The sequence below is a fragment of the Pygocentrus nattereri genome, chromosome 22 (genome assembly GCF_015220715.1).
Source record: "Pygocentrus nattereri isolate fPygNat1 chromosome 22, fPygNat1.pri, whole genome shotgun sequence".
Lineage (NCBI taxonomy): Eukaryota > Metazoa > Chordata > Actinopteri > Characiformes > Serrasalmidae > Pygocentrus > Pygocentrus nattereri.
In genome coordinates, this window is record NC_051232.1 from 7,624,266 (window position 1) to 7,651,514 (window position 27,249).

Consider the following 27,249-nt stretch of genomic DNA (forward strand, 5'->3'; position numbering starts at 1 on the left):
GAAGCATTTTCTGACTACTTTTGATGCCTTGGAGTGAATATTAAGTAAATTAATTAACGGTCAAAAAACGCTCACGAAGCCTTACGTTTTTTGGCCAATTTGGCCCAAAGACAAATGTGCATTTTCTGATGAAATTTGAATATTTTGGACAAAATAAATCATACAGAAGCATTTTCTGACTACTTTTGATGCCTTGGAGTGAGTATTAAGTGAATTAATGAACGGTCAAAAAACGCTCACGAAGGTAAGACTATAGCCTTACGTTTTTTGGCCAATTTGGCCCAATGACAAATGTGCATTTTCTGATGAAATTTGAATATTTGGGACAAAATAAATCATACAGAAGCACTTTCTGACTACTTTTGATGCCTTGGAGTGAGTATTAAGTGAATTAATGAACGGTCAAAAAACGCTCACGAAGGTAAGACTATAGCCTTATGTTTTTTGGCCAATTTGGCCCAAAGACAAATGTGCATTTTCTGATGGAATTTGAATAATTGGGACAAAATAAATCATACAGAAGCATTTTCTGACTACTTTTGATGCCTTGGAGTGAATATTAAGTAAATTAATTAACGGTCAAAAAACGCTCACGAAGCCTTACGTTTTTTGGCCAATTTGGCCCAATGACAAATGTGCATTTTCTGATGAAATTTTAATATTTGGGACAAAATAAATCATACAGAAGCATTTTCTGACTACTTTTGATGCCTTGGAGTGAATATTAAGTAAATTAATTAACGGTCAAAAAACGCTCACGAAGCCTTACGTTTTTTGGCCAATTTGGCCCAATGACAAATGTGCATTTTCTGATGAAATTTTAATATTTGGGACAAAATAAATCATACAGAAGCATTTTCTGACTACGTTCCATGCCTTGGAGTGAATACTAATTAAATTAATGAACGCTCAAAAAACGCTCACGAAGGTAAGACTATAGCCTTACGTTTTTTGGCCAATTTGGCCCAAAGATAAATGTGCATTTTCTGATGAAATTTGAATAATTGGGACAAAATAAATTATACAGAAGCATTTTCTGACTACTTTTGATGCCTTGGAGTGAGTATTAAGTGAATTAATGAACGGTCAAAAAACGCTCACGAAGGTAAGACTATAGCCTTAAGTTTTTTGGCCAATTTGGCCCAATGAAAAATGTGCATTTTCTGATGGAATTTGAATATTTTGGACAAAATAAATCATACAGAAGCATTTTCTGGCTACTTTTGATGCCTTGGAGTGAATATTAAGTAAATTAGTGAATGGTCAAAAAACGCACACGAAGGTAAGACTATAGCCTTACGTTTTTTGGCCAATTTGGCCCAATGACAAATGTGCATTTTCTGATGAAATTTGAATATTTGGGACAAAATAAATCATACAGAAGCATTTTCTGACTACTTTTGATGCCTTGGAGTGAGTATTAAGTGAATTAATGAACGGTCAAAAAACGCTCACGAAGGTAAGAATATAGCCTTACGTTTTTTGGCCAATTTGGCCCAATGACAAATGTGCATTTTCTGATGAAATTTGAATATTTTGGACAAAATAAATCATACAGAAGCATTTTCTGACTACTTTCCATGCCTTGGAGTGAATACTAATTAAATTAATGAACGCTCAAAAAACGCTCACGAAGGTTGGCCAATTTGGCCCAATGACAAATTCTGCATTTTCTGATGAAATTTGAATATTTGGGACAAAATAAATCATACAGAAGCATTTTCTGACTACTTTTGATGCCTTGGAGTGAGTATTAAGTGAATTAATGAAAGGTCAAAAAACGCTCACAAAGGTAAGACTATAGCCTTACGTTTTTTGGCCAATTTGGCCCAATGACAAATGTGCATTTCCTGATGAAATTTTAATATTTGGGACAAAATAAATCATACAGAAGCATTTTCTGACTACTTTTGATGCCTTGGAGTGAATATTAAGTAAATTAACGGTCAAAAAACGCTCACGAAGCCTTACGTTTTTTGGCCAATTTGGCCCAATGACAAATGTCCATTTTCTGATGAAATTTGAATATTTTGGACAAAATAAATCATACAGAAGCATTTTCTGACTACTTTTGATGCCTTGGAGTGAGTATTAAGTGAATTAATGAATGGTCAAAAAACGCTCACGAAGGTAAGACTATAGCCTTATGTTTTTTGGCCAATTTGGCCCAAAGACAAATGTGCATTTTCTGATGGAATTTGAATAATTGGGACAAAATAAATCATACAGAAGCATTTTCTGACTACTTTTGATGCCTTGGAGTGAATATTAAGTGAATTAATGAATGGTCAAAAAACGCTCACGAAGCCTTACGTTTTTTGGCCAATTTGGCCCAATGACAAATGTGCATTTTCTGATGAAATTTGAATATTTGGGACAAAATAAATCATACAGAAGCATTTTCTGACTACGTTCCATGCCTTGGAGTGAATACTAATTAAATTAATGAACGCTCAAAAAACGCTCACGAAGGTAAGACTATAGCCTTAAGTTTTTTGGCCAATTTGGCCCAAAGATAAATGTGCATTTTCTGATGAAATTTGAATAATTGGGACAAAATAAATTATACAGAAGCATTTTCTGACTACTTTTGATGCCTTGGAGTGAGTATTAAGTGAATTAATGAACGGTCAAAAAACGCTCACGAAGGTAAGACTATAGCCTTATGTTTTTTGGCCAATTTGGCCCAAAGACAAATGTGCATTTTCTGATGGAATTTGAATAATTGGGACAAAATAAATCATACAGAAGCATTTTCTGACTACTTTTGATGCCTTGGAGTGAATATTAAGTAAATTAATTAACGGTCAAAAAACGCTCACGAAGCCTTACGTTTTTTGGCCAATTTGGCCCAATGACAAATGTGCATTTTCTGATGAAATTTTAATATTTGGGACAAAATAAATCATACAGAAGCATTTTCTGACTACTTTTGATGCCTTGGAGTGAATATTAAGTAAATTAATTAACGGTCAAAAAACGCTCACGAAGCCTTACGTTTTTTGGCCAATTTGGCCCAATGACAAATGTGCATTTTCTGATGAAATTTGAATATTTGGGACAAAATAAATCATACAGAAGCATTTTCTGACTACGTTCCATGCCTTGGAGTGAATACTAATTAAATTAATGAACGCTCAAAAAACGCTCACGAAGGTAAGACTATAGCCTTACGTTTTTTGGCCAATTTGGCCCAAAGATAAATGTGCATTTTCTGATGAAATTTGAATAATTGGGACAAAATAAATTATACAGAAGCATTTTCTGACTACTTTTGATGCCTTGGAGTGATTATTAAGTGAATTAATGAACGGTCAAAAAACGCTCACGAAGGTAAGACTATAGCCTTAAGTTTTTTGGCCAATTTGGCCCAATGAAAAATGTGCATTTTCTGATGGAATTTGAATATTTTGGACAAAATAAATCATACAGAAGCATTTTCTGGCTACTTTTGATGCCTTGGAGTGAATATTAAGTAAATTAGTGAATGGTCAAAAAACGCACACGAAGGTAAGACTATAGCCTTACGTTTTTTGGCCAATTTGGCCCAATGACAAATGTGCATTTTCTGATGAAATTTGAATATTTGGGACAAAATAAATCATACAGAAGCATTTTCTGACTACTTTTGATGCCTTGGAGTGAGTATTAAGTGAATTAATGAACGGTCAAAAAACGCTCACGAAGGTAAGAATATAGCCTTACGTTTTTTGTCCAATTTGGCCCAATGACAAATGTGCATTTTCTGATGAAATTTGAATATTTTGGACAAAATAAATCATACAGAAGCATTTTCTGACTACTTTCCATGCCTTGGAGTGAATACTAATTAAATTAATGAACGCTCAAAAAACGCTCACGAAGGTTGGCCAATTTGGCCCAATGACAAATTCTGCATTTTCTGATGAAATTTGAATATTTGGGACAAAATAAATCATACAGAAGCATTTTCTGACTACTTTTGATGCCTTGGAGTGAGTATTAAGTGAATTAATGAACGGTCAAAAAACGCTCACAAAGGTAAGACTACAGCCTTACGTTTTTTGGCCAATTTGGCCCAATGACAAATGTGCGTTTCCTGATGAAATTTTAATATTTGGGACAAAATAAATCATACAGAAGCATTTTCTGACTACTTTTGATGCCTTGGAGTGAATATTAAGTAAATTAACGGTCAAAAAACGCTCACGAAGCCTTACGTTTTTTGGCCAATTTGGCCCAATGACAAATGTCCATTTTCTGATGAAATTTGAATATTTTGGACAAAATAAATCATACAGAAGCATTTTCTGACTACTTTTGATGCCTTGGAGTGAGTATTAAGTGAATTAATGAATGGTCAAAAAACGCTCACGAAGGTAAGACTATAGCCTTATGTTTTTTGGCCAATTTGGCCCAAAGACAAATGTGCATTTTCTGATGGAATTTGAATAATTGGGACAAAATAAATCATACAGAAGCATTTTCTGACTACTTTTGATGCCTTGGAGTGAATATTAAGTGAATTAATGAATGGTCAAAAAACGCTCACGAAGCCTTACGTTTTTTGGCCAATTTGGCCCAATGACAAATGTGCATTTTCTGATGAAATTTGAATATTTGGGACAAAATAAATCATACAGAAGCATTTTCTGACTACGTTCCATGCCTTGGAGTGAATACTAATTAAATTAATGAACGCTCAAAAAACGCTCACGAAGGTAAGACTATAGCCTTAAGTTTTTTGGCCAATTTGGCCCAATGACAAATGTGCATTTTCTGATGAAATTTGAATATTTGGGACAAAATAAATCATACAGAAGCATTTTCTGACTACGTTCCATGCCTTGGAGTGAATACTAATTAAATTAATGAACGCTCAAAAAACGCTCACGAAGGTAAGACTATAGCCTTAAGTTTTTTGGCCAATTTGGCCCAAAGATAAATGTGCATTTTCTGATGAAATTTGAATAATTGGGACAAAATAAATTATACAGAAGCATTTTCTGACTACTTTTGATGCCTTGGAGTGAATATTAAGTAAATTAATTAACGGTCAAAAAACGCTCACGAAGGTAAGACTATCGCCTTACGTTTTTTGGCCAATGTGGCCCAATGAAAAATGTGCATTTTCTGATGAAATTTGAATATTTTGGACAAAATAAATCATACAGAAGCATTTTCTGACTACTTTTGATGCCTTGGAGTGAATATTAAGTAAATTAATGAACGGTCAAAAAACGCTCACGAAGGTAAGACTATAGCCTTACGTTTTTTGGCAAATTTGGCCCAATGACCACAGTGCATTTTCTGATGAAATTTGAATATTTGGGACAAAATAAATCATACAGAAGCATTTTCTGACTACTTTTGATGCCTTGGAGTGAATATTAAGTGAATTAATGAACGGTCAAAAAACGCTCACGAAGGTAAGACTATAGCCTTACGTTTTTTGGCCAATTTGGCCCAATGACAAATGTGCATTTTCTGATGAAATTTGAATAATTGGGACAAAATAAATCATACAGAAGCATTTTCTGACTACTTTTGATGCCTTGGAGTGAATATTAAGTGAATTAATGAACGGTCAAAAAACGCTCACGAAGGTAAGACTATAGCCTTATGTTTTTTGGCCAATTTGGCCCAAAGACAAATGTGCATTTTCTGATGGAATTTGAATAATTGGGACAAAATAAATCATACAGAAGCATTTTCTGACTACTTTTGATGCCTTGGAGTGAATATTAAGTAAATTAATTAACGGTCAAAAAACGCTCACGAAGCCTTACGTTTTTTGGCCAATTTGGCCCAATGACAAATGTGCATTTTCTGATGAAATTTTAATATTTGGGACAAAATAAATCATACAGAAGCATTTTCTGACTACTTTCCATGCCTTGGAGTGAATACTAATTAAATTAATGAATGCTCAAAAAACGCTCACGAAGGTAAGACTATAGCCTTAAGTTTTTTGGCCAATTTGGCCCAAAGATAAATGTGCATTTTCTGATGAAATTTGAATAATTGGGACAAAATAAATTATACAGAAGCATTTTCTGACTACTTTTGATGCCTTGGAGTGAATATTAAGTGAATTAGTTAATGGTCAAAAAACGCACACGAAGGTAAGACTATAGCCTTACGTTTTTTGGCCAATTTGGCCCAATGACAAATGTGCATTTTCTGATGAAATTTGAATATTTGGGACAAAATAAATCATACAGAAGCATTTTCTGACTACTTTTGATGCCTTGGAGTGAGTATTAAGTGAATTAATGAACGGTCAAAAAACGCTCACGAAGGTAAGAATATAGCCTTACGTTTTTTGGCCAATTTGGCCCAATGACAAATGTGCATTTTCTGATGAAATTTGAATATTTTGGACAAAATAAATCATACAGAAGCATTTTCTGACTACTTTCCATGCCTTGGAGTGAATACTAATTAAATTAATGAACGCTCAAAAAACGCTCACGAAGGTAAGACTATAGCCTTACGTTTTTTGGCCAATGTGGCCCATTGACAAATGTGCATTTTCTGATGAAATTTGAATATTTTGGACAAAATAAATCATACAGAAGCATTTTCTGACTACTTTCGATGCCTTGGAGTGAATACTAATTAAATTAATGAACGCTCAAAAAACGCTCACGAAGGTTGGCCAATTTGGCCCAATGACAAATTCTGCATTTTCTGATGAAATTTGAATATTTGGGACAAAATAAATCATACAGAAGCATTTTCTGACTACTTTTGATGCCTTGGAGTGAATATTAAGTAAATTAACGGTCAAAAAACGCTCACGAAGCCTTACGTTTTTTGGCCAATTTGGCCCAATGACAAATGTCCATTATCTGATGAAATTTGAATATTTTGGACAAAATAAATCATACAGAAGCATTTTCTGACTACTTTTGATGCCTTGGAGTGAATATTAAGTAAATTAGTGAATGGTCAAAAAACGCACACGAAGGTAAGACTATAGCCTTACGTTTTTTGGCCAATTTGGCCCAATGACAAATGTGCATTTTCTGATGAAATTTGAATATTTGGGACAAAATAAATCATTCAGAAGCATTTTCTGACTACTTTTGATGCCTTGGAGTGAGTATTAAGTGAATTAATGAACGGTCAAAAAACGCTCACGAAGGTAAGACTATAGCCTTATGTTTTTTGGCCAATGTGGCCCAATGACAAATGTGCATTTTCTGATGAAATTTGAATATTTTGGACAAAATAAATCATACAGAAGCATTTTCTGACTACATTTGATGCCTTGGAGTGAGTATTAAGTGAATTAATGAACGGTCAAAAAACGCTCACGAAGGTAAGAATATAGCCTTACGTTTTTTGGCCAATTTGGCCCAATGACAAATGTGCATTTTCTGATGAAATTTGAATATTTTGGACAAAATAAATCATACAGAAGCATTTTCTGACTACTTTCCATGCCTTGGAGTGAATACTAATTAAATTAATGAACGCTCAAAAAACGCTCACGAAGGTAAGACTATAGCCTTACGTTTTTTGGCCAATTTGGCCCAAAGACAAATGTGCATTTTCTGATGAAATTTGAATATTTTGGACAAAATAAATCATACAGAAGCATTTTCTGACTACTTTTGATGCCTTGGAGTGAATATTAAGTGAATTAATGAACGGTCAAAAAACGCTCACGAAGGTAAGACTATAGCCTTACGTTTTTTGGCCAATGTGGCCCATTGACAAATGTGCATTTTCTGATGAAATTTGAATATTTTGGACAAAATAAATCATACAGAAGCATTTTCTGACTACTTTCGATGCCTTGGAGTGAATACTAATTAAATTAATGAACGCTCAAAAAACGCTCACGAAGGTTGGCCAATTTGGCCCAATGACAAATTCTGCATTTTCTGATGAAATTTGAAGATTTGGGACAAAATAAATCATACAGAAGCATTTTCTGACTACTTTCCATGCCTTGGAGTGAATACTAATTAAATTAATGAACGGTCAAAAAACGCTCACAAAGCCTTACGTTTTTTGGCCAATTTGGCCCAATGACAAATGTCCATTTTCTGATGAAATTTGAATATTTTGGACAAAATAAATCATACAGAAGCATTTTCTGACTACTTTTGATGCCTTGGAGTGAGTATTAAGTGAATTAATGAACGGTCAAAAAACGCTCACGAAGGTAAGACTATAGCCTTACGTTTTTTGGCCAATGTGGCCCAATGAAAAATGTGCATTTTCTGATGAAATTTGAATATTTTGGACAAAATAAATCATACAGAATCATTTTCTGACTACTTTTGATGCCTTGGAGTGAGTATTAAGTGAATTAATGAACGGTCAAAAAACACTCACGAAGGTAAGACTATAGCCTTACGTTTTTTGGCCAATGTGGCCCAATGACAAATGTGCATTTTCTGATGAAATTTGAATATTTTGGACAAAATAAATCATATAGAAGCATTTTCTGACTACATTTGATGCCTTGGAGTGAGTATTAAGTGAATTAATGAACGGTCAAAAAACGCTCACGAAGGTAAGAATATAGCCTTACGTTTTTTGGCCAATTTGGCCCAATGACAAATGTGCATTTTCTGATGAAATTTGAATATTTTGGACAAAATAAATCATACAGAAGCATTTTCTGACTACTTTCCATGCCTTGGAGTGAATACTAATTAAATTAATGAACGCTCAAAAAACGCTCACGAAGGTAAGACTATAGCCTTACGTTTTTTGGCCAATTTGGCCCAATGACAAATGTGCATTTTCTGATGAAATTTGAATATTTTGGACAAAATAAATCATACAGAAGCATTTTCTGACTACTTTTGATGCCTTGGAGTGAATATTAAGTGAATTAATGAACGGTCAAAAAACGCTCACGAAGGTAAGACTATAGCCTTACGTTTTTTGGCCAATGTGGCCCATTGACAAATGTGCATTTTCTGATGAAATTTGAATATTTTGGACAAAATAAATCATACAGAAGCATTTTCTGACTACTTTCGATGCCTTGGAGTGAATACTAATTAAATTAATGAACGCTCAAAAAACGCTCACGAAGGTTGGCCAATTTGGCCCAATGACAAATTCTGCATTTTCTGATGAAATTTGAATATTTGGGACAAAATAAATCATACAGAAGCATTTTCTGACTACTTTTGATGCCTTGGAGTGAATATTAAGTAAATTAATTAACGGTCAAAAAACGCTCACGAAGGTTGGCCAATTTGGCCCAATGACAAATGTGCATTTTCTGATGAAATTTGAATATTTTGGACAAAATAAATCATACAGAAGCATTTTCTGACTACTTTCCATGCCTTGGAGTGAATAATAATTAAATTAATGAACGCTCAAAAAACGCTCACGAAGGTAAGACTATAGCCTTACGTTTTTTGGCCAATTTGGCCCAATGACAAATGTGCATTTCCTGATGAAATTTGAATATTTTGGACAAAATAAATCATACAGAAGCATTTTCTGACTACTTTTGATGCCTTGGAGTGAGTATTAAGTGAATTAATGAACGGTCAAAAAACGCTCACGAAGGTAAGCCTATATAGCCTTACGTTTTTTGGCCAATTTGGCCCAATGACAAATGTGCATTTTCTGATGAAATTTGAATATTTGGGACAAAATAAATCATACAGAAGCATTTTCTGACTACTTTTGATGCCTTGGAGTGAATATTAAGTAAATTAATTAACGGTCAAAAAACGCTCACGAAGCGTTACGTTTTTTGGCCAATTTGGCCCAATGACAAATGTGCATTTCCTGATGAAATTTGAATATTTTGGACAAAATAAATCATACAGAAGCATTTTCTGACTACTTTTGATGCCTTGGAGTGAATATTAAGTAAATTAATTAACAGTCAAAAAACGCTCACGAAGCCTTACGTTTTTTGGCCAATTTGGCCCAATGACAAATGTGCATTTTCTGATGAAATTTGAATATTTGGGACAAAATAAATCATACAGAAGCATTTTCTGACTACTTTTGATGCCTTGGAGTGAATATTAAGTAAATTAATTAACGGTCAAAAAACGCTCACGAAGTCTTACGTTTTTTGGCCAATTTGGCCCAATGACAAATGTGCATTTTCTGATGAAATTTGAATATTTTGGACAAAATAAATCATACAGAAGCACTTTCTGACTACTTTTGATGCCTTGGAGTGAATATTAAGTAAATTAATTAACGGTCAAAAAACGCTCACGAAGGTAAGACTATAGCCTTACGTTTTTTGGCCAATTTGGCCCAATGACAAATGTGCATTTTCTGATGAAATTTTAATATTTGGGACAAAATAAATCATACAGAAGCACTTTCTGACTACTTTTGATGCCTTGGAGTGAATATTAAGTAAATTAATTAACGGTGAAAAAACGCTCACGAAGGTAAGACTATAGCCTTACGTTTTTTGGCCAATTTGGCCCAATGACAAATGTGCATTTCCTGATGAAATTTTAATATTTGGGACAAAATAAATCATACAGAAGTTTTTTCTGACTACTTTTGATGCCTTGGGGTGAATATTAAGTGAATTAATGAACGGTCAAAAAACGCTCACGAAGGTTGGCCAATTTGGCCCAATGACAAATGTGCATTTTCTGATGAAATTTGAATATTTTGGACAAAATAAATCATACAGAAGCATTTTCTGACTACTTTTGATGCCTTGGAGTGAGTATTAAGTGAATTAATGAACGGTCAAAAAACGCTCACGAAGGTAAGCCTTACGTTTTTTGGCCAATTTGGCCCAATGACAAATGTGCATTTTCTGATGAAATTTTAATATTTGGGACAAAATAAATCATACAGAAGCATTTTCTGACTACTTTTGATGCCTTGGAGTGAATATTAAGTAAATTAATTAACGGTCAAAAAACGCTCACGAAGCGTTACGTTTTTTGGCCAATTTGGCCCAATGACAAATGTGCATTTCCTGATGAAATTTGAATATTTTGGACAAAATAAATCATACAGAAGCATTTTCTGACTACTTTTGATGCCTTGGAGTGAATATTAAGTAAATTAATTAACAGTCAAAAAACGCTCACGAAGCCTTACGTTTTTTGGCCAATTTGGCCCAATGACAAATGTGCATTTTCTGATGAAATTTGAATATTTGGGACAAAATAAATCATACAGAAGCATTTTCTGACTACTTTTGATGCCTTGGAGTGAATATTAAGTAAATTAATTAAAGGTCAAAAAACGCTCACGAAGTCTTACGTTTTTTGGCCAATTTGGCCCAATGACAAATGTGCATTTTCTGATGAAATTTGAATATTTTGGAAAAAATAAATCATACAGAAGCATTTTCTGACTACTTTTGATACCTTGTAGTGAATATTAAGTAAATTAGTGAATGTTCAAAAAACGCACACGAAGGTAAGACTATAGCCTTACGTTTTTTGGCCAATTTGGCCCAATGACAAATGTGCATTTTCTGATGAAATTTTAATATTTGGGACAAAATAAATCATACAGAAGCACTTTCTGACTACTTTTGATGCCTTGGAGTGAATATTAAGTAAATTAATTAACGGTCAAAAAACGCTCACGAAGGTAAGACTATAGCCTTACGTTTTTTGGCCAATTTGGCCCAATGACAAATGTGCATTTCCTGATGAAATTTTAATATTTGGGACAAAATAAATCATACAGAAGTTTTTTCTGACTACTTTTGATGCCTTGGGGTGAATATTAAGTGAATTAATGAACGGTCAAAAAACGCTCACGAAGGTTGGCCAATTTGGCCCAATGACAAATGTGCATTTTCTGATGAAATTTGAATATTTTGGACAAAATAAATCATACAGAAGCATTTTCTGACTACTTTTGATGCCTTGGAGTGAGTATTAAGTGAATTAATGAACGGTCAAAAAACGCTCACGAAGGTAAGCCTATAGCCTTATGTTTTTTGGCCAATTTGGCCCAATGACAAATGTGCATTTTCTGATGAAATTTTAATATTTGGGACAAAATAAATCATACAGAAGCATTTTCTGACTACTTTTGATGCCTTGGAGTGAATATTAAGTAAATTAATTAACGGTCAAAAAACGCTCACGAAGCGTTACGTTTTTTGGCCAATTTGGCCCAATGACAAATGTGCATTTTCTGATGAAATTTTAATATTTGGGACAAAATAAATCATACAGAAGCATTTTCTGACTACTTTTGATGCCTTGGAGTGAATATTAAGTAAATTAATTAACGGTCAAAAAACGCTCACGAAGCGTTACGTTTTTTGGCCAATTTGGCCCAATGACAAATGTGCATTTCCTGATGAAATTTGAATATTTTGGACAAAATAAATCATACAGAAGCATTTTCTGACTACTTTTGATGCCTTGGAGTGAGTATTAAGTAAATTAATTAACGGTCAAAAAACGCTCACGAAGGTAAGACTATAGCCTTACATTTTTTGGCCAATTTGGCCCAATGACAAATGTGCATTTTCTGATGAAATTTGAATATTTGGGACAAAATAAATCATACAGAAGCATTTTCTGACTACTTTCCATGCCTTGGAGTGAATAATAATTAAATTAATGAACGCTCAAAAAACGCTCACGAAGGTAAGACTATAGCCTTACGTTTTTTGGCCAATTTGGCCCAATGACAAATGTGCATTTCCTGATGAAATTTGAATATTTTGGACAAAATAAATCATATGGAAGCATTTTCTGACTACTTTTGATGCCTTGGAGTGAGTATTAAGTGAATTAATAAACGGTCAAAAAACCCTCACGTTTTTTGGCCAATTTGGCCCAATGACAAATGTGCATTTTCTGATGAAATTTGAATATTTGGGACAAAATAAATCATACAGAAGCATTTTCTGACTACTTTTGATGCCTTGGAGTGAATATTAAGTAAATTAATTAACGGTCAAAAAACGCTCACGAAGCGTTACGTTTTTTGGCCAATTTGGCCCAATGACAAATGTGCATTTCCTGATGAAATTTGAATATTTTGGACAAAATAAATCATACAGAAGCATTTTCTGACTACTTTTGATGCCTTGGAGTGAGTATTAAGTAAATTAATTAACGGTCAAAAAACGCTCACGAAGGTAAGACTATAGCCTTACATTTTTTGGCCAATTTGGCCCAATGACAAATGTGCATTTTCTGATGAAATTTGAATATTTGGGACAAAATAAATCATACAGAAGCATTTTCTGACTACTTTCCATGCCTTGGAGTGAATAATAATTAAATTAATGAACGCTCAAAAAACGCTCACGAAGGTAAGACTATAGCCTTACGTTTTTTGGCCAATTTGGCCCAATGACAAATGTGCATTTCCTGATGAAATTTGAATATTTTGGACAAAATAAATCATACAGAAGCATTTTCTGACTACTTTTGATGCCTTGGAGTGAGTATTAAGTGAATTAATGAACGGTCAAAAAACGCTCACGAAGGTAAGCCTATATAGCCTTACGTTTTTTGGCCAATTTGGCCCAATGACAAATGTGCATTTTCTGATGAGATTTGAATATTTGGGACAAAATAAATCATACAGAAGCATTTTCTGACTACTTTTGATGCCTTGGAGTGAATATTAAGTAAATTAATTAACGGTCAAAAAACGCTCACGAAGCGTTACGTTTTTTGGCCAATTTGGCCCAATGACAAATGTGCATTTTCTGATGAAATTTGAATATTTGGGACAAAATAAATCATACAGAAGCATTTTCTGACTACTGTTGATGCCTTGGAGTGAATATTAAGTAAATTAATTAACGGTCAAAAAACGCTCACGAAGTCTTACGTTTTTTGGCCAATTTGGCCCAATGACAAATGTGCATTTTCTGATGAAATTTGAATATTTTGGAAAAAATAAATCATACAGAAGCACTTTCTGACTACTTTTGATGTCTTGGAGTGAATATTAAGTAAATTAATTAACGGTCAAAAAACGCTCACGAAGGTAAGACTATAGCCTTACGTTTTTTGGCCAATTTGGCCCAATGACAAATGTGCATTTCCTGATGAAATTTTAATATTTGGGACAAAATAAATCATACAGAAGTTTTTTCTGACTACTTTTGATGCCTTGGGGTGAATATTAAGTGAATTAATGAACGGTCAAAAAACGCTCACGAAGGTTGGCCAATTTGGCCCAATGACAAATGTGCATTTTCTGATGAAATTTGAATATTTTGGACAAAATAAATCATACAGAAGCATTTTCTGACTACTTTTGATGCCTTGGAGTGAGTATTAAGTGAATTAATGAACGGTCAAAAAACGCTCACGAAGGTAAGCCTATAGCCTTACGTTTTTTGGCCAATTTGGCCCAATGACAAATGTGCATTTTCTGATGAAATTTTAATATTTGGGACAAAATAAATCATACAGAAGCATTTTCTGACTACTTTTGATGCCTTGGAGTGAATATTAAGTAAATTAATTAACGGTCAAAAAACGCTCACGAAGCGTTACGTTTTTTGGCCAATTTGGCCCAATGACAAATGTGCATTTCCTGATGAAATTTTAATATTTGGGACAAAATAAATCATACAGAAGCATTTTCTGACTACTTTTGATGCCTTGGAGTGAGTATTAAGTGAATTAATGAACGGTCAAAAAACGCTCATGAAGGTAAGACTATAGCCTTACGTTTTTTGGCCAATTTGGCCCAATGACAAATGTGCATTTCCTGATGAAATTTTAATATTTGAGACAAAATAAATCATACAGAAGTTTTTTCTGACTACTTTTGATGCCTTGGAGTGAATATTAAGTGAATTAATGAACGGTCAAAAAACGCTCACGAAGGTTGGCCAATTTGGCCCAATGAGAAATGTGCATTTTCTGATGAAATTTGAATATTTTGGACAAAATAAATCATACAGAAGCATTTTCTGACTACTTTTGATGCCTTGGAGTGAATATTAAGTAAATTAATTAACGGTCAAAAAACGCTCACGAAGGTAAGACTATAGCCTTAAGTTTTTTGGCCAATTTGGCCCAAAGATAAATGTGCATTTTCTGATGAAATTTGAATATGTTGGACAAAATAAATCATACAGAAGCATTTTCTGACTACTTTTGATGCCTTGGAGTGAGTATTAAGTGAATTAATGAACGGTCAAAAAACGCTCACGAAGGTAAGCCTATAGCCTTACGTTTTTTGGCCAATTTGGCCCAATGACAAATGTGCATTTTCTGATGAAATTTTAATATTTGGGACAAAATAAATCATACAGAAGCATTTTCTGACTACTTTTGATGCCTTGGAGTGAATATTAAGTAAATTAATTAACGGTCAAAAAACGCTCACGAAGCCTTACGTTTTTTGGCCAATTTGGCCCAATGACAAATGTGCATTTCCTGATGAAATTTGAATATTTTGGACAAAATAAATCATACAGAAGCATTTTCTGACTACTTTTGATGCCTTGGAGTGAATATTAAGTAAATTAATTAACAGTCAAAAAACGCTCACGAAGGTCAGAATATAGTCTTACGTTTTTGGCCAATTTGGCCCAATGACAAATGTGCATTTTCTGATGAAATTTGAATATTTGGGACAAAATAAATCATACAGAAGCATTTTCTGACTACTTTTGATGCCTTGGAGTGAGTATTAAGTGAATTAATGAACGGTCAAAAAACGCTCACGAAGGTAAGACTATAGCCTTACGTTTTTTGGCCAATTTGGCCCAATGACAAATGTGCATTTCCTGATGAAATTTTAATATTTGAGACAAAATAAATCATACAGAAGTTTTTTATGACTACTTTTGATGCCTTGGAGTGAATATTAAGTGAATTAATGAACGGTCAAAAAACGCTCACGAAGGTTGGCCAATTTGGCCCAATGACAAATGTGCATTTTCTGATGAAATTTGAATATTTTGGACAAAATAAATCATACAGAAGCATTTTCTGACTACTTTTGATGCCTTGGAGTGAATATTAAGTAAATTAATTAACGGTCAAAAAACGCTCACGAAGGTAAGACTATAGCCTTAAGTTTTTTGGCCAATTTGGCCCAAAGATAAATGTGCATTTTCTGATGAAATTTGAATAATTGGGACAAAATAAATCATACAGAAGCATTTTCTGACTACTTTCCATGCCTTGGAGTGAATAATAATTAAATTAATGAACGCTCAAAAAACGCTCACGAAGGTAAGACTATAGCCTTACGTTTTTTGGCCAATTTGGCCCAATGACAAATGTGCATTTCCTGAGGAAATTTGAATATTTTGGAGAAAATAAATCATACAGAAGCATTTTCTGACTACTTTTGATGCCTTGGAGTGAGTATTAAGTGAATTAATGAACGGTCAAAAAACGCTCACGAAGGTAAGAATATAGTCTTACGTTTTTGGCCAATTTGGCCCAATGACCAATGTGCATTTTCTGATGAAATTTGAATATTTGGGACAAAATAAATCATACAGAAGTTTTTTCTGACTACTTTTGATGCCTTGGAGTGAATATTAAGTGAATTAATGAACGGTCAAAAAACGCTCACGAAGGTTGGCCAATTTGGCCCAATGACAAATGTGCATTTTCTGATGAAATTTGAATATTTTGGACAAAATAAATCATACAGAAGCATTTTCTGACTACTTTTGATGCCTTGGAGTGAGTATTAAGGTAATTAATGAACGGTCAAAAAACGCTCACGAAGGTAAGAATATAGTCTTACGTTTTTTGGCCAATTTGGCCCAATGACAAATGTGCATTTTCTGATGAAATTTTAATATTTGGGACAAAATAAATCATACAGAAGCATTTTCTGACTACTTTTGATGCCTTGGAGTGAATATTAAGTAAATTAATTAACGGTCAAAAAACGCTCACGAAGCGTTACGTTTTTTGGCCAATTTGGCCCAATGACAAATGTGCATTTCCTGATGAAATTTTAATATTTGGGACAAAATAAATCATACAGAAGCATTTTCTGACTACTTTTGATGCCTTGGAGTGAATATTAAGTGAATTAATGAACGGTCAAAAAACGCTCACGAAGGTTGGCCAATTTGGCCCAATGACAAATGTGCATTTCCTGATGAAATTTTAATATTTGGGACAAAATAAATCATACAGAAGCATTTTCTGACTACTTTTGATGCCTTGGAGTGAATATTAAGTAAATTAATTAACAGTCAAAAAACGCTCACGAAGGTAAGAATATAGTCTTTCGTTTTTGGCCAATTTGGCCCAATGACAAATGTGCATTTTCTGATGAAATTTGAATATTTTGGACAAAATAAATCATACAGAAGCATTTTCTGACTACTTTCCATGCCTTGGAGTGAATACTAATTAAATTAATGAACGCTCAAAAAACGCTCACGAAGGTAAGACTATAGCCTTACGTTTTTTGGCCAATTTGGCCCAAAGACAAATGTGCATTTTCTGATGAAATTTGAATAATTGGGACAAAATAAATCGTACAGAAGCATTTTCCGACTACTTTTGATGCCTTGGAGTGAATATTAAGTGAATTAATGAACGGTCAAAAAACGCTCACGAAGGTTGGCCAATTTGGCCCAATGACAAATGTGCATTTTCTGATGAAATTTGAATATTTTGGACAAAATAAATCATACAGAAGCATTTTCTGACTACTTTTGATGCCTTGGAGTGAGTATTAAGTGAATTAATGAACGGTCAAAAAACGCTCACGAAGGTAAGCCTATAGCCTTACGTTTTTTGGCCAATTTGGCCCAATGACAAATGTGCATTTTCTGATGAAATTTTAATATTTGGGACAAAATAAATCATACAGAAGCATTTTCTGACTACTTTTGATGCCTTGGAGTGAATATTAAGTAAATTAATTAACGGTCAAAAAACGCTCACGAAGCGTTACGTTTTTTGGCCAATTTGGCCCAATGACAAATGTGCATTTCCTGATGAAATTTGAATATTTTGGACAAAATAAATCATACAGAAGCATTTTCTGACTACTTTTGATGCCTTGGAGTGAGTATTAAGTGAATTAATGAACGGTCAAAAAACGCTCACGAAGGTTGGCCAATTTGGCCCAATGACAAATGTGCATTTTCTGATGAAATTTGAATATTTGGGACAAAATAAATCATACAGAAGCATTTTCTGACTACTTTTGATGCCTTGGAGTGAGTATTAAGTGAATTAATGAACGGTCAAAAAACGCTCACGAAGGTTGGCCAATTTGGCCCAATGACAAATGTGCATTTTCTGATGAAATTTGAATAATTGGGACAAAATAAATTATACAGAAGCATTTTCTGACTACTTTTGATGCCTTGGAGTGAATATTAAGTGAATTAATGAAAGGTCAAAAAACGCTCACGAAGGTAAGACTACAGCCTTACGTTTTTTGGCCAATTTGGCCCAATGACAAATGTGCATTTTCTGATGAAATTTGAATATTTGGGACAAAATAAATCATACAGAAGCATTTTCTGACTACTTTTGATGCCTTGGAGTGAATATTAAGTAAATTAATTAACAGTCAAAAAACGCTCACGAAGCCTTACGTTTTTTGGCCAATTTGGCCCAATGACGAATGTGCATTTTCTGATGAAATTTGAATATTTGGGACAAAATAAATCATACAGAAGCATTTTCTGACTACTTTTGATGCCTTGGAGTGAATATTAAGTAAATTATTTAACGGTCAAAAAACGCTCACGAAGTCTTACGTTTTTTGGCCAATTTGGCCCAATGACAAATGTGCATTTTCTGATGAAATTTGAATATTTTGGAAAAAATAAATCATACAGAAGCATTTTCTGACTACTTTTGATACCTTGGAGTGAATATTAAGTAAATTAGTGAATGGTCAAAAAACGCACACGAAGGTAAGACTATAGCCTTACGTTTTTTGGCCAATTTGGCCCAATGACAAATGTGCATTTTCTGATGGAATTTGAATATTTTGGACAAAATAAATCATACAGAAGCATTTTCTGGCTACTTTTGATGCCTTGGAGTGAATACTAATTAAATTAATGAACGCTCAAAAAACGCTCACGAAGGTAAGACTATAGCCTTACGTTTTTTGGCCAATTTGGCCCAATGACAAATGTGCATTTTCTGATGAAATTTGAATATTTTGAACAAAATAAATCATACAGAAGCATTTTCTGACTACTTTTGCTGCCTTGGAGTGAATATTAAGTAAATTAATTAACGGTCAGAAAACGCTCACGAAGCCTTACGTTTTTTGGCCAATTTGGCCCAATGACAAATGTGCATTTCCTGATGAAATTTGAATATTTTGGACAAAATAAATCATACAGAAGCATTTTCTGACTACTTTTGATGCCTTGGAGTGAGTATTAAGTGAATTAATGAACGGTCAAAAAACGCTCACGAAGGTAAGACTATAGCCTTACGTTTTTTGGCCAATGTGGCCCAATGAAAAATGTGCATTTTCTGATGAAATTTTAATATTTGGGACAAAATAAATCATACAGAAGCATTTTCTGACTACTTTTGATGCCTTGGAGTGAATATTAAGTAAATTAATTAACGGTCAAAAAACGCTCACGAAGGTAAGACTATAGCCTTACGTTTTTTGGCCAATTTTGCCCAATGAAAAATGTGCATTTTCTGATGAAATTTGAATATTTTGGACAAAATAAATCATACAGAAGCATTTTCTGGCTACTTTTGATGCCTTGGAGTGAGTATTAAGTAAATTAATTAACGGTCAAAAAACGCTCACGAAGGTAAGACGTGAGCGTTTTTTGGCCAATTTGGCCCAATGACAAATGTGCATTTCCTGATGAAATTTTAATATTTGGGACAAAATAAATCATACAGAAGCATTTTCTGACTACTTTTGATGCCTTGGAGTGAGTATTAAGTGAATTAATGAATGGTCAAAAAACGCTCACGAAGCCTTACGTTTTTTGGCCAATTTGGCCCAATGACAAATGTGCATTTTCTGATGAAATTTTAATATTTTGGACAAAATAAAGCATACAGAAGCATTTTCTGACTACTTTTGATGCCTTGGAGTGAATATTAAGTAAATTAGTGAATGGTCAAAAAACGCACACGAAGGTAAGACTATAGCCTTACGTTTTTTGGCCAATTTGGCCCAATGACAAATGTGCATTTTCTGATGAAATTTGAATATTTTGGACAAAATAAATCATACAGAAGCATTTTCTGACTACTTTTGATGCCTTGGAGTGAGTATTAAGTGAATTAATGAACGGTCAAAAAACGCTCACGAAGGTAAGACTATAGCCTTACGTTTTTTGGCCAATGTGGCCCAATGACAAATGTGCATTTTCTGATGAAATTTGAATATTTTGAACAAAATAAATCATACAGAAGCATTTTCTGACTACTTTTGATGCCTTGGAGTGAATATTAAGTAAATTAATTAACGGTTAAAAACGCTCACGAAGGTAAGACTATAGCCTTACGTTTTTTGGCCAATTTGGCCCAAAGACAAATGTGCATTTTCTGATGGAATTTGAATAATTGGGACAAAATAAATCATACAGAAGCATTTTCTGACTACTTTTGATGCCTTGGAGTGAATATTAAGTAAATTAACGGTCAAAAAACGCTCACGAAGGTAAGACTATAGCCTTACGTTTTTTGCCCAATTTGGCCCAAAGACAAATGTGCATTTCCTGATGAAATTCGAATATTTGGGATAAAATAAATCATACAGAAGCATTTTCTGACTACTTTTGATGTCTTGGAGTGAATACTAAGTAAATTAATGAACGCTCAAAAAAGGCTCACGAAGGTAAGAGTATAGCCTTACGTTTTTTGGCCAAGTTGGCCCAAAGACAAATGTGCATTTTCTGATGAAATTTGAATATTTTGGACAAAATAAATCATACAGAAGCATTTTCTGACTATTTTTGATGCCTTGGAGTGAATATTAAGTGAATTAATGAACGGTCAAAAAACGCACACGAACATAAGACTATAGCCTTATGTTTTTTGGCAAATTAGACCCAAAATTGAATGTGTATTTCATGATAGAATTTGAATATATGAGACAAAATACATCATGTGGAGGCATTTTCCAACAACTTGGAGTGAATTTTAAGGGAATATATGAACGGTCAAAAAACGCACGCAAATGTAAGACTATTTCACCCAATGTTGAATGTGCATTTTATGATAGAATTTGAATATTTTGGACAAAATACATCATGTGGAGGCATTTCCAAACACCTTTTGATGCCTTATAGTTAATTTTAAGGGAATATATGAATGGTCAAAAAACGCACGCGAACGTAAGATTATAGACTTACGTATTTTGGCAAATTTGACCCAATATTGAATGTGTATTTTATGATGGAATTTCAACATTTTGGACAGAATACATCATGTGGAGGCATTTTCAAACAACTATTAAAGCCTTGGAGTGAATTTTACGGGAATATATAAACGGTCAAAAAACACATGCAAAGGTAAGTCTATTTCACCCAATGTTGAATGTGCATTTTATGATAGAATTTGAATATTTTGGACAAAATACATCATGTGGAGGCATTTCCAAAAACCTTTTGATGCCTTACAGCTAATTTTAAGGGAATATATGAATGGTCAAAAAACGCACGCAAACGTAAGACTATAGCCTTACGTATTTTGGCTAATTTGACCCAATATTGAATGTGTGTTTTATGATGGAATTTGAACATTTTGGACAAAATACATCATGTGGAGGCATTTTCCAACAACTTGGAGTGAATTTTAAGGGAATATATGAACGGTCAAAAAACACACACGAACGTAAGACGATATAGCCTTACGTATTTTGGCGAATTTGACCCAATGTTGAATGTATGTTTTATGATGGAATTTGAATATTTTGGACAAAATACATCATGTGGAGAAATTTCCAAACAACTTTTGATGCCTTACAGCTAATTTTAAGGGAATATATGAATGGTCAAAAAACGCACGCAAACGTAAGACTATAGCCTTACGTATTTTGGCTAATTTGACCCAATATTGAATGTGTGTTTTATGATGGAATTTGAACATTTTGGACAAAATACATCATGTGGAGGCATTTTCCAACAACTTGGAGTGAATTTTAAGGGAATATATGAACGGTCAAAAAACACACGCAAAGGTAAGTCTATTTCACCCAATGTTGAATGTGCATTTTATGATAGAATTTGAATATTTCGGACAAAATACATCATGTGGAGGCATTTTCCAACAACTTGGAGTGAATTTTAAGGGAATATATGAACGGTCAAAAAATGCACGCAAAGGTAAGACTATTTCACCCAATGTTGAATGTGCATTTTATGATATAATTTGAATATTTTAGACAAAATACATCATGTGGAGGCATTTCCAAACAACTTTTGATGCCTTACAGTTCATTTTAAGGGAATATATGAACGGTCAAAAAACGCACACATAAGACTATAGCCTTACGTTTTTTGGCAAATTTGACCCAAAATTTAATGTGTATTTTATGATAGAATTTGAATATTTTAGACAATATACATCATGTGGAGGCATTTTACAACAACTTGGAGTGAATTTTAAGGGAATATATGAACGGTCAAAAAACGCACACGAACGTAAGCCTTATGTATTTTAATGGAATTTATGAATGGTGAAAAAACGCACATGATGATAACGCTATTGCTTTATGTATTTTGGCAAATTTCACCTAATGTTGAATGTACGTTTTAGAATGGAATTTGAATATTTTGGACAAAATGCATCATGGGGAAGCATTTCCCAAGAACTTTTCGTGCCTTGGAGTGAATTTTAAGGGAATTTTTGATTGGACAAAAAAACACAAGTGAAGGTATAGCTTTACGTAATTTAGAAAATTTGACGCAAAAACAACTATACATTTTATGATGGAATTTGACTTTTTTTGGAAAAAATACATCATGTGGGGGCATTTTCCAGCAGGCCTTGATGCATTTCTATGAATTTTAAGGGAATTTATGAATGGTGATAAAACTCACAGAGATTTGTAATTAGCCTTACATATTTTGACAAATTTGGCTCAATGTTCAATGTACATTTTATGATGGAATTTGAATGTTCTGAGCAAAAATCATCATCTGGAGGCATTTCCCAACAACTTTGGATGCCTTGGAGCGAATTTTAAGGGAATATATGAATGGTCAAAAAACGCCCACAAAGGTGAGACTATAGCCTTACGTATTTTGGCGAATTTTCCTTAACGTTAAATACAGATTTTATGATGAAATTTGAATATCTTGGACAAAATTCATCATGTGGAGGCATTTTCCAACAAGTTTTGATGCTTTCGACTGAATTTCTAGGGAATTTATGAACGGTGAAAAAAACACACGAAGGTTAGACTATAGTCTTACACACTTTGTCAAGTTTTGCACAAAATCAACTGTACATTTTATGAAGAAATTAGAATTTTTTTGACAAAATACATCATGAATTTTCCCAAAAATTGTTAGTGTCCTGAAGTGAATTTTAAGGGAATTCATGAAAGGTGAAAACATGAACATGAAGGTAAGAGTATAGCCTCACGTTACTTTGAAAGTTTTTTTGCTCAATGTTGAATGTACATATTTTACATATACATACATATACATATTTTTGGAAAAAAGTTTGAATTCATGTGGGGGCATTTTCCAAAAACTTTTGATGGCTTGGATTTAATTTTAAGGGATTTCAAAAATTGTCAAAAAATGCACCCGGAGATGAGATTATAGCACTATGTATTTTGACAAATTTGGCTCAATGTTGAATTTACATTTAATGATAGAATTTGAATTTTTTTGGACAAAATTTGTCATGTGGAGGCATTTCCCAACACATTTTGAACAAGTTGAGCTGTTGAATAAGATTTGTTAGAGCAGTGAAAGCACTTAATGATCTGAGGTCAGTGTATTATACGTACCTCCACCACCCTCTCGAACATGTGAGCGAGGGGAAGGTATGATATGTGAGTGTCGTCATGGTTGAGCATGCAGTGAATCTGTAAAATAGACAGGCAGGTTAAACCACACCATACCTCCACCACCCTCTCAAACATGTGTGCCAGAGGCAAGAAGGAGATGAGGGTGTCGTGGCGATTTGGCCGTAACTTCCCCTAATGACAGACACACAGACAGGAGGGAAGGAAACAGAAGGCAGACAACATACCAGAGGAAGTGAGAGACATAAAACCACAGAGAAAGGGGCAGGACAAATGAAGGAGAAGACAAGTGTAAAGGCTGCAGCCCAAAACTACTGCTTTCTCCAAGTGAAGACACAAACAGTCAACAGATCAGATCAGAATCAGATCAGATCAGAAGGATGCAACATTACTAAGAGTAACGCTTCAGTACTGGTTTACGTTCCCTTGACTGCTTGGCCTCACCATTTCACCTCGGGGCGAATCCCAATGACATCTTAAGGGTTGTTTCTTTACTTTATTAGCTCAAGTGAAGTTTATTAGATGAGCCCTCAGAGGGGTGAAAGATCAAGTGAACACTAGAGATGTAGCATCATGATTAACTGTGACATTTGACTATCTGCAAGAAAGTCATTCTGTGGAAATGTCCATGTTTGTGTCCCTAGTGTTTACAGATATATTACACTTGAAAAAACGTGTTCAGGTTACAATTTATTTATATTTTATAATAAAACTACAAGTTATTTTAACATTTACACCTTACACATCACCTCAATTTAGCAATATTGGTTTATAAATCAATCCAATCAAGTTTATAATTCCCAGCACCACAGAAGAGCTCGCCCCCACAGTCATGTGTGAAGGCTGAGGCCATATTTTAACTACAATAATGTAAACATGACCTTGTAATACATTAATTAAATGACAAAGAAAACAAACGTCAAATAAATACTATAAAATATATGGCGAAAGTTCTCCAGAAGTCGTGTCACTGGTGTTACTGCGTAACAAAAAAACTCTTATTTTGAAATAAAAGTCACACTGCTGATGTCACTCGACTTCCTTTTACTTGTTTTCTGGGGATCTATGAAGAAAAGCACACGGTGAGTCCACTGTGTCTTTCAGTTATCAGAGATTTTCTCATTTAGCTCATATGAAGCTTTCAGCTGACGTCACTGGTGTGACCAACTTTATTCAGAGGTAATTGTGAAAAAATAGAGGACAAATGGGTTAAATTCCATAGTTTAGTGGACGTTCCATGACTGACAACATGTGGTTTGATGCTCTGTAGCAGTTATTTTGTAAAATGTATTGTTCATTAAAAATGTCTCTGGTGTTACCTTTATTATGTGTAACACCAATGACAATCAGTAACAGCAGTGGAAAGATTCACCCAACAGTCAATGAATGGATAACTGCCAGTAAGGAGAAAGCTAAATATATCAGCCAGAAAGTAACGTAGGCCTGGAACTGGAGAACTACTCTTTTAGGCTAAAAACCACAAGCAGCACAAAAAATGCGCAATTCAATTGCTTTGAAGCAATTTCCTGAATCATTCATCTTACCTCAGTTATTCTGATGAAGCCAGCACAGTTGGAGATAATGTTGCCGTGTGTGAGCATCGCTCCCTTCGGATTTCCTGAAAGAAAGAAAGAGATGATGTTTATTTTCCGTCGGAAAGGCCCAAGATCTGAACGAGAGAGAGAAACTGACAATACAAAATCAGTCGATCATTTGGACACGCCTACTCGTACTCAAGGGCTTTCCTCACATTTACTTGGAAATACTTCACTGTAGGGTACAGTTCATAAGTCTACATGACATGTACATAAGCTTGTCATGACACCTGACATAACCCCACATAAATGTTTATAAATGCTTATTCAAATATCAGTCATCTGTCATAAAGGCTACTTTAACCAGCTTTGATCAGAATTGGTAAATGTAGCCATTACAGTGAATTATGCATGCATTTCTAAATAGTTATATCGGGTTATGTCAGTTGTCATGACAAACTTATGCAGGTGTCATGTAGCCTTATAACCTGTACCCTACAAGTGTATCTACCATTTATGCCATGCTGAACTGGAACTATTACAGCTAAGTCTCTACAATAATGATCTCTAATCTAATGGGGTCTCTAATGATATGCTAACATACAATTAGAAACTATCTATGAACATTGGGTTGGATTAGATTACACAAGCATATTTGAAGCTTCTGTTTTGTATGAAGCTCGTAACAGACATATGTTTTACGTTGTATTGTTTCAGTTTTACACCGACATTTTTTGCATTTCAGAACAATCATATCCCATGGAGGTACTCAATTTAGCGACAAGCTGTTCGCGACATGGCGGCAGGGTGACAAGCGACAAGACAAACCGAAATATTCTCAACTGAACACAGAGGAACTATGATACAGTGATGGAACAGTATTAAAAATGAACTTTTAACTCCTCAGAGCAATTATAAACACAGCCGCAAGTGATCCGCAGCCTCTGCTCACTGAGCTTTCCATTTCCACTGGCTTTTTATTCCTATTCCTGATAGCATCTTAAGAAAAATGGGACAGAATCTTTCTGCAGTTCATATTTTAAACAAAACTGTGATCCATGTACAGTGCATTCTGTCCCTCGTCGATGAAGACGCTCGACAGTGTCCACGCATGGCAGTGAAAGCGGCCTTGAGCCGTTACTGTTGAAACCATTACAGAATAATAGTGAAATCATGATTTATGGATCCATGGAATATATACACACAGAAATATTAAGTGTAGAACTGTTAAACTACTCTACAAAAACACACACTTACCAGTAGTTCCGCTGGTGAAGCAGATCAGAGCGAGGTCTTCTGGTTTCGGAGGCTACAGCAGATTCCACACAACAAACGATAATTTAAAAATTTACTGATTTAAACAATCTGGATTTATATTATTCAGAATCAGATCATCTGTACTGGGTCCACTTACCGTTGGCCTCTTGTAGTTGGCTTTGCCTATAGCCTGCAAGACACAGATTGGGTTCATGCTTGTAAATATATGTAGAGGACTGTGATAGAGGCCGACAGGGCCATGGATGATGTGAGGGAAGTGTTTGGTCAGAGGAAGGGTCACAATAGATCTTTTTCCCCTTTGCTAGTTAAGTTTGCTGGACGTGTGAAGTCTGAGTCAAGTCTCAAGTCATTTGGCCGCAAGTCTGATTCGAGTCTTGAGTTGTTTGGCCGCGACTCTGAGTTGAGTCATGAGTCATTTGTCCGTGAGTCCGAGTCAAGTCTTGAGCCAACTGCCGTGAGTCTGAAACAAGTCTCAAGTTATTTGGTTGCAAATCAGAGTCAAGTCTTGTGTTTTTTACCAGAAAGTCTGAGTCAAGTCTCAGGCTTTTGCCCACAAGTATAAGTT

General features: G+C 34.4%; 1 protein-coding gene across 3 annotated transcripts in view; it reads right to left on the reverse strand.

Annotated features, from left to right (window-relative positions):
* Positions 1-27,249, reverse strand: part of acsl1a (acyl-CoA synthetase long chain family member 1a) — a 70,849-nt gene that overhangs the window by 16,666 nt on the left and 26,934 nt on the right. For 2 of the 3 annotated variants that reach the window (XM_037532976.1, XM_037532975.1), the window contains exons 8-11: positions 26,821-26,853; positions 26,664-26,715; positions 25,416-25,489; positions 23,854-23,931 (exon numbers count right to left, since the gene is read on the reverse strand). In XM_037532976.1, the coding sequence (XP_037388873.1) occupies positions 23,854-23,931; positions 25,416-25,489; positions 26,664-26,715; positions 26,821-26,853 (237 nt within the window). Of the gene's footprint in view, positions 1-23,853; positions 23,932-23,967; positions 24,046-25,415; positions 25,490-26,663; positions 26,716-26,820; positions 26,854-27,249 lie in introns of all 3 variants that reach the window. The other variant, XM_037532977.1, reaches the window with a different exon arrangement.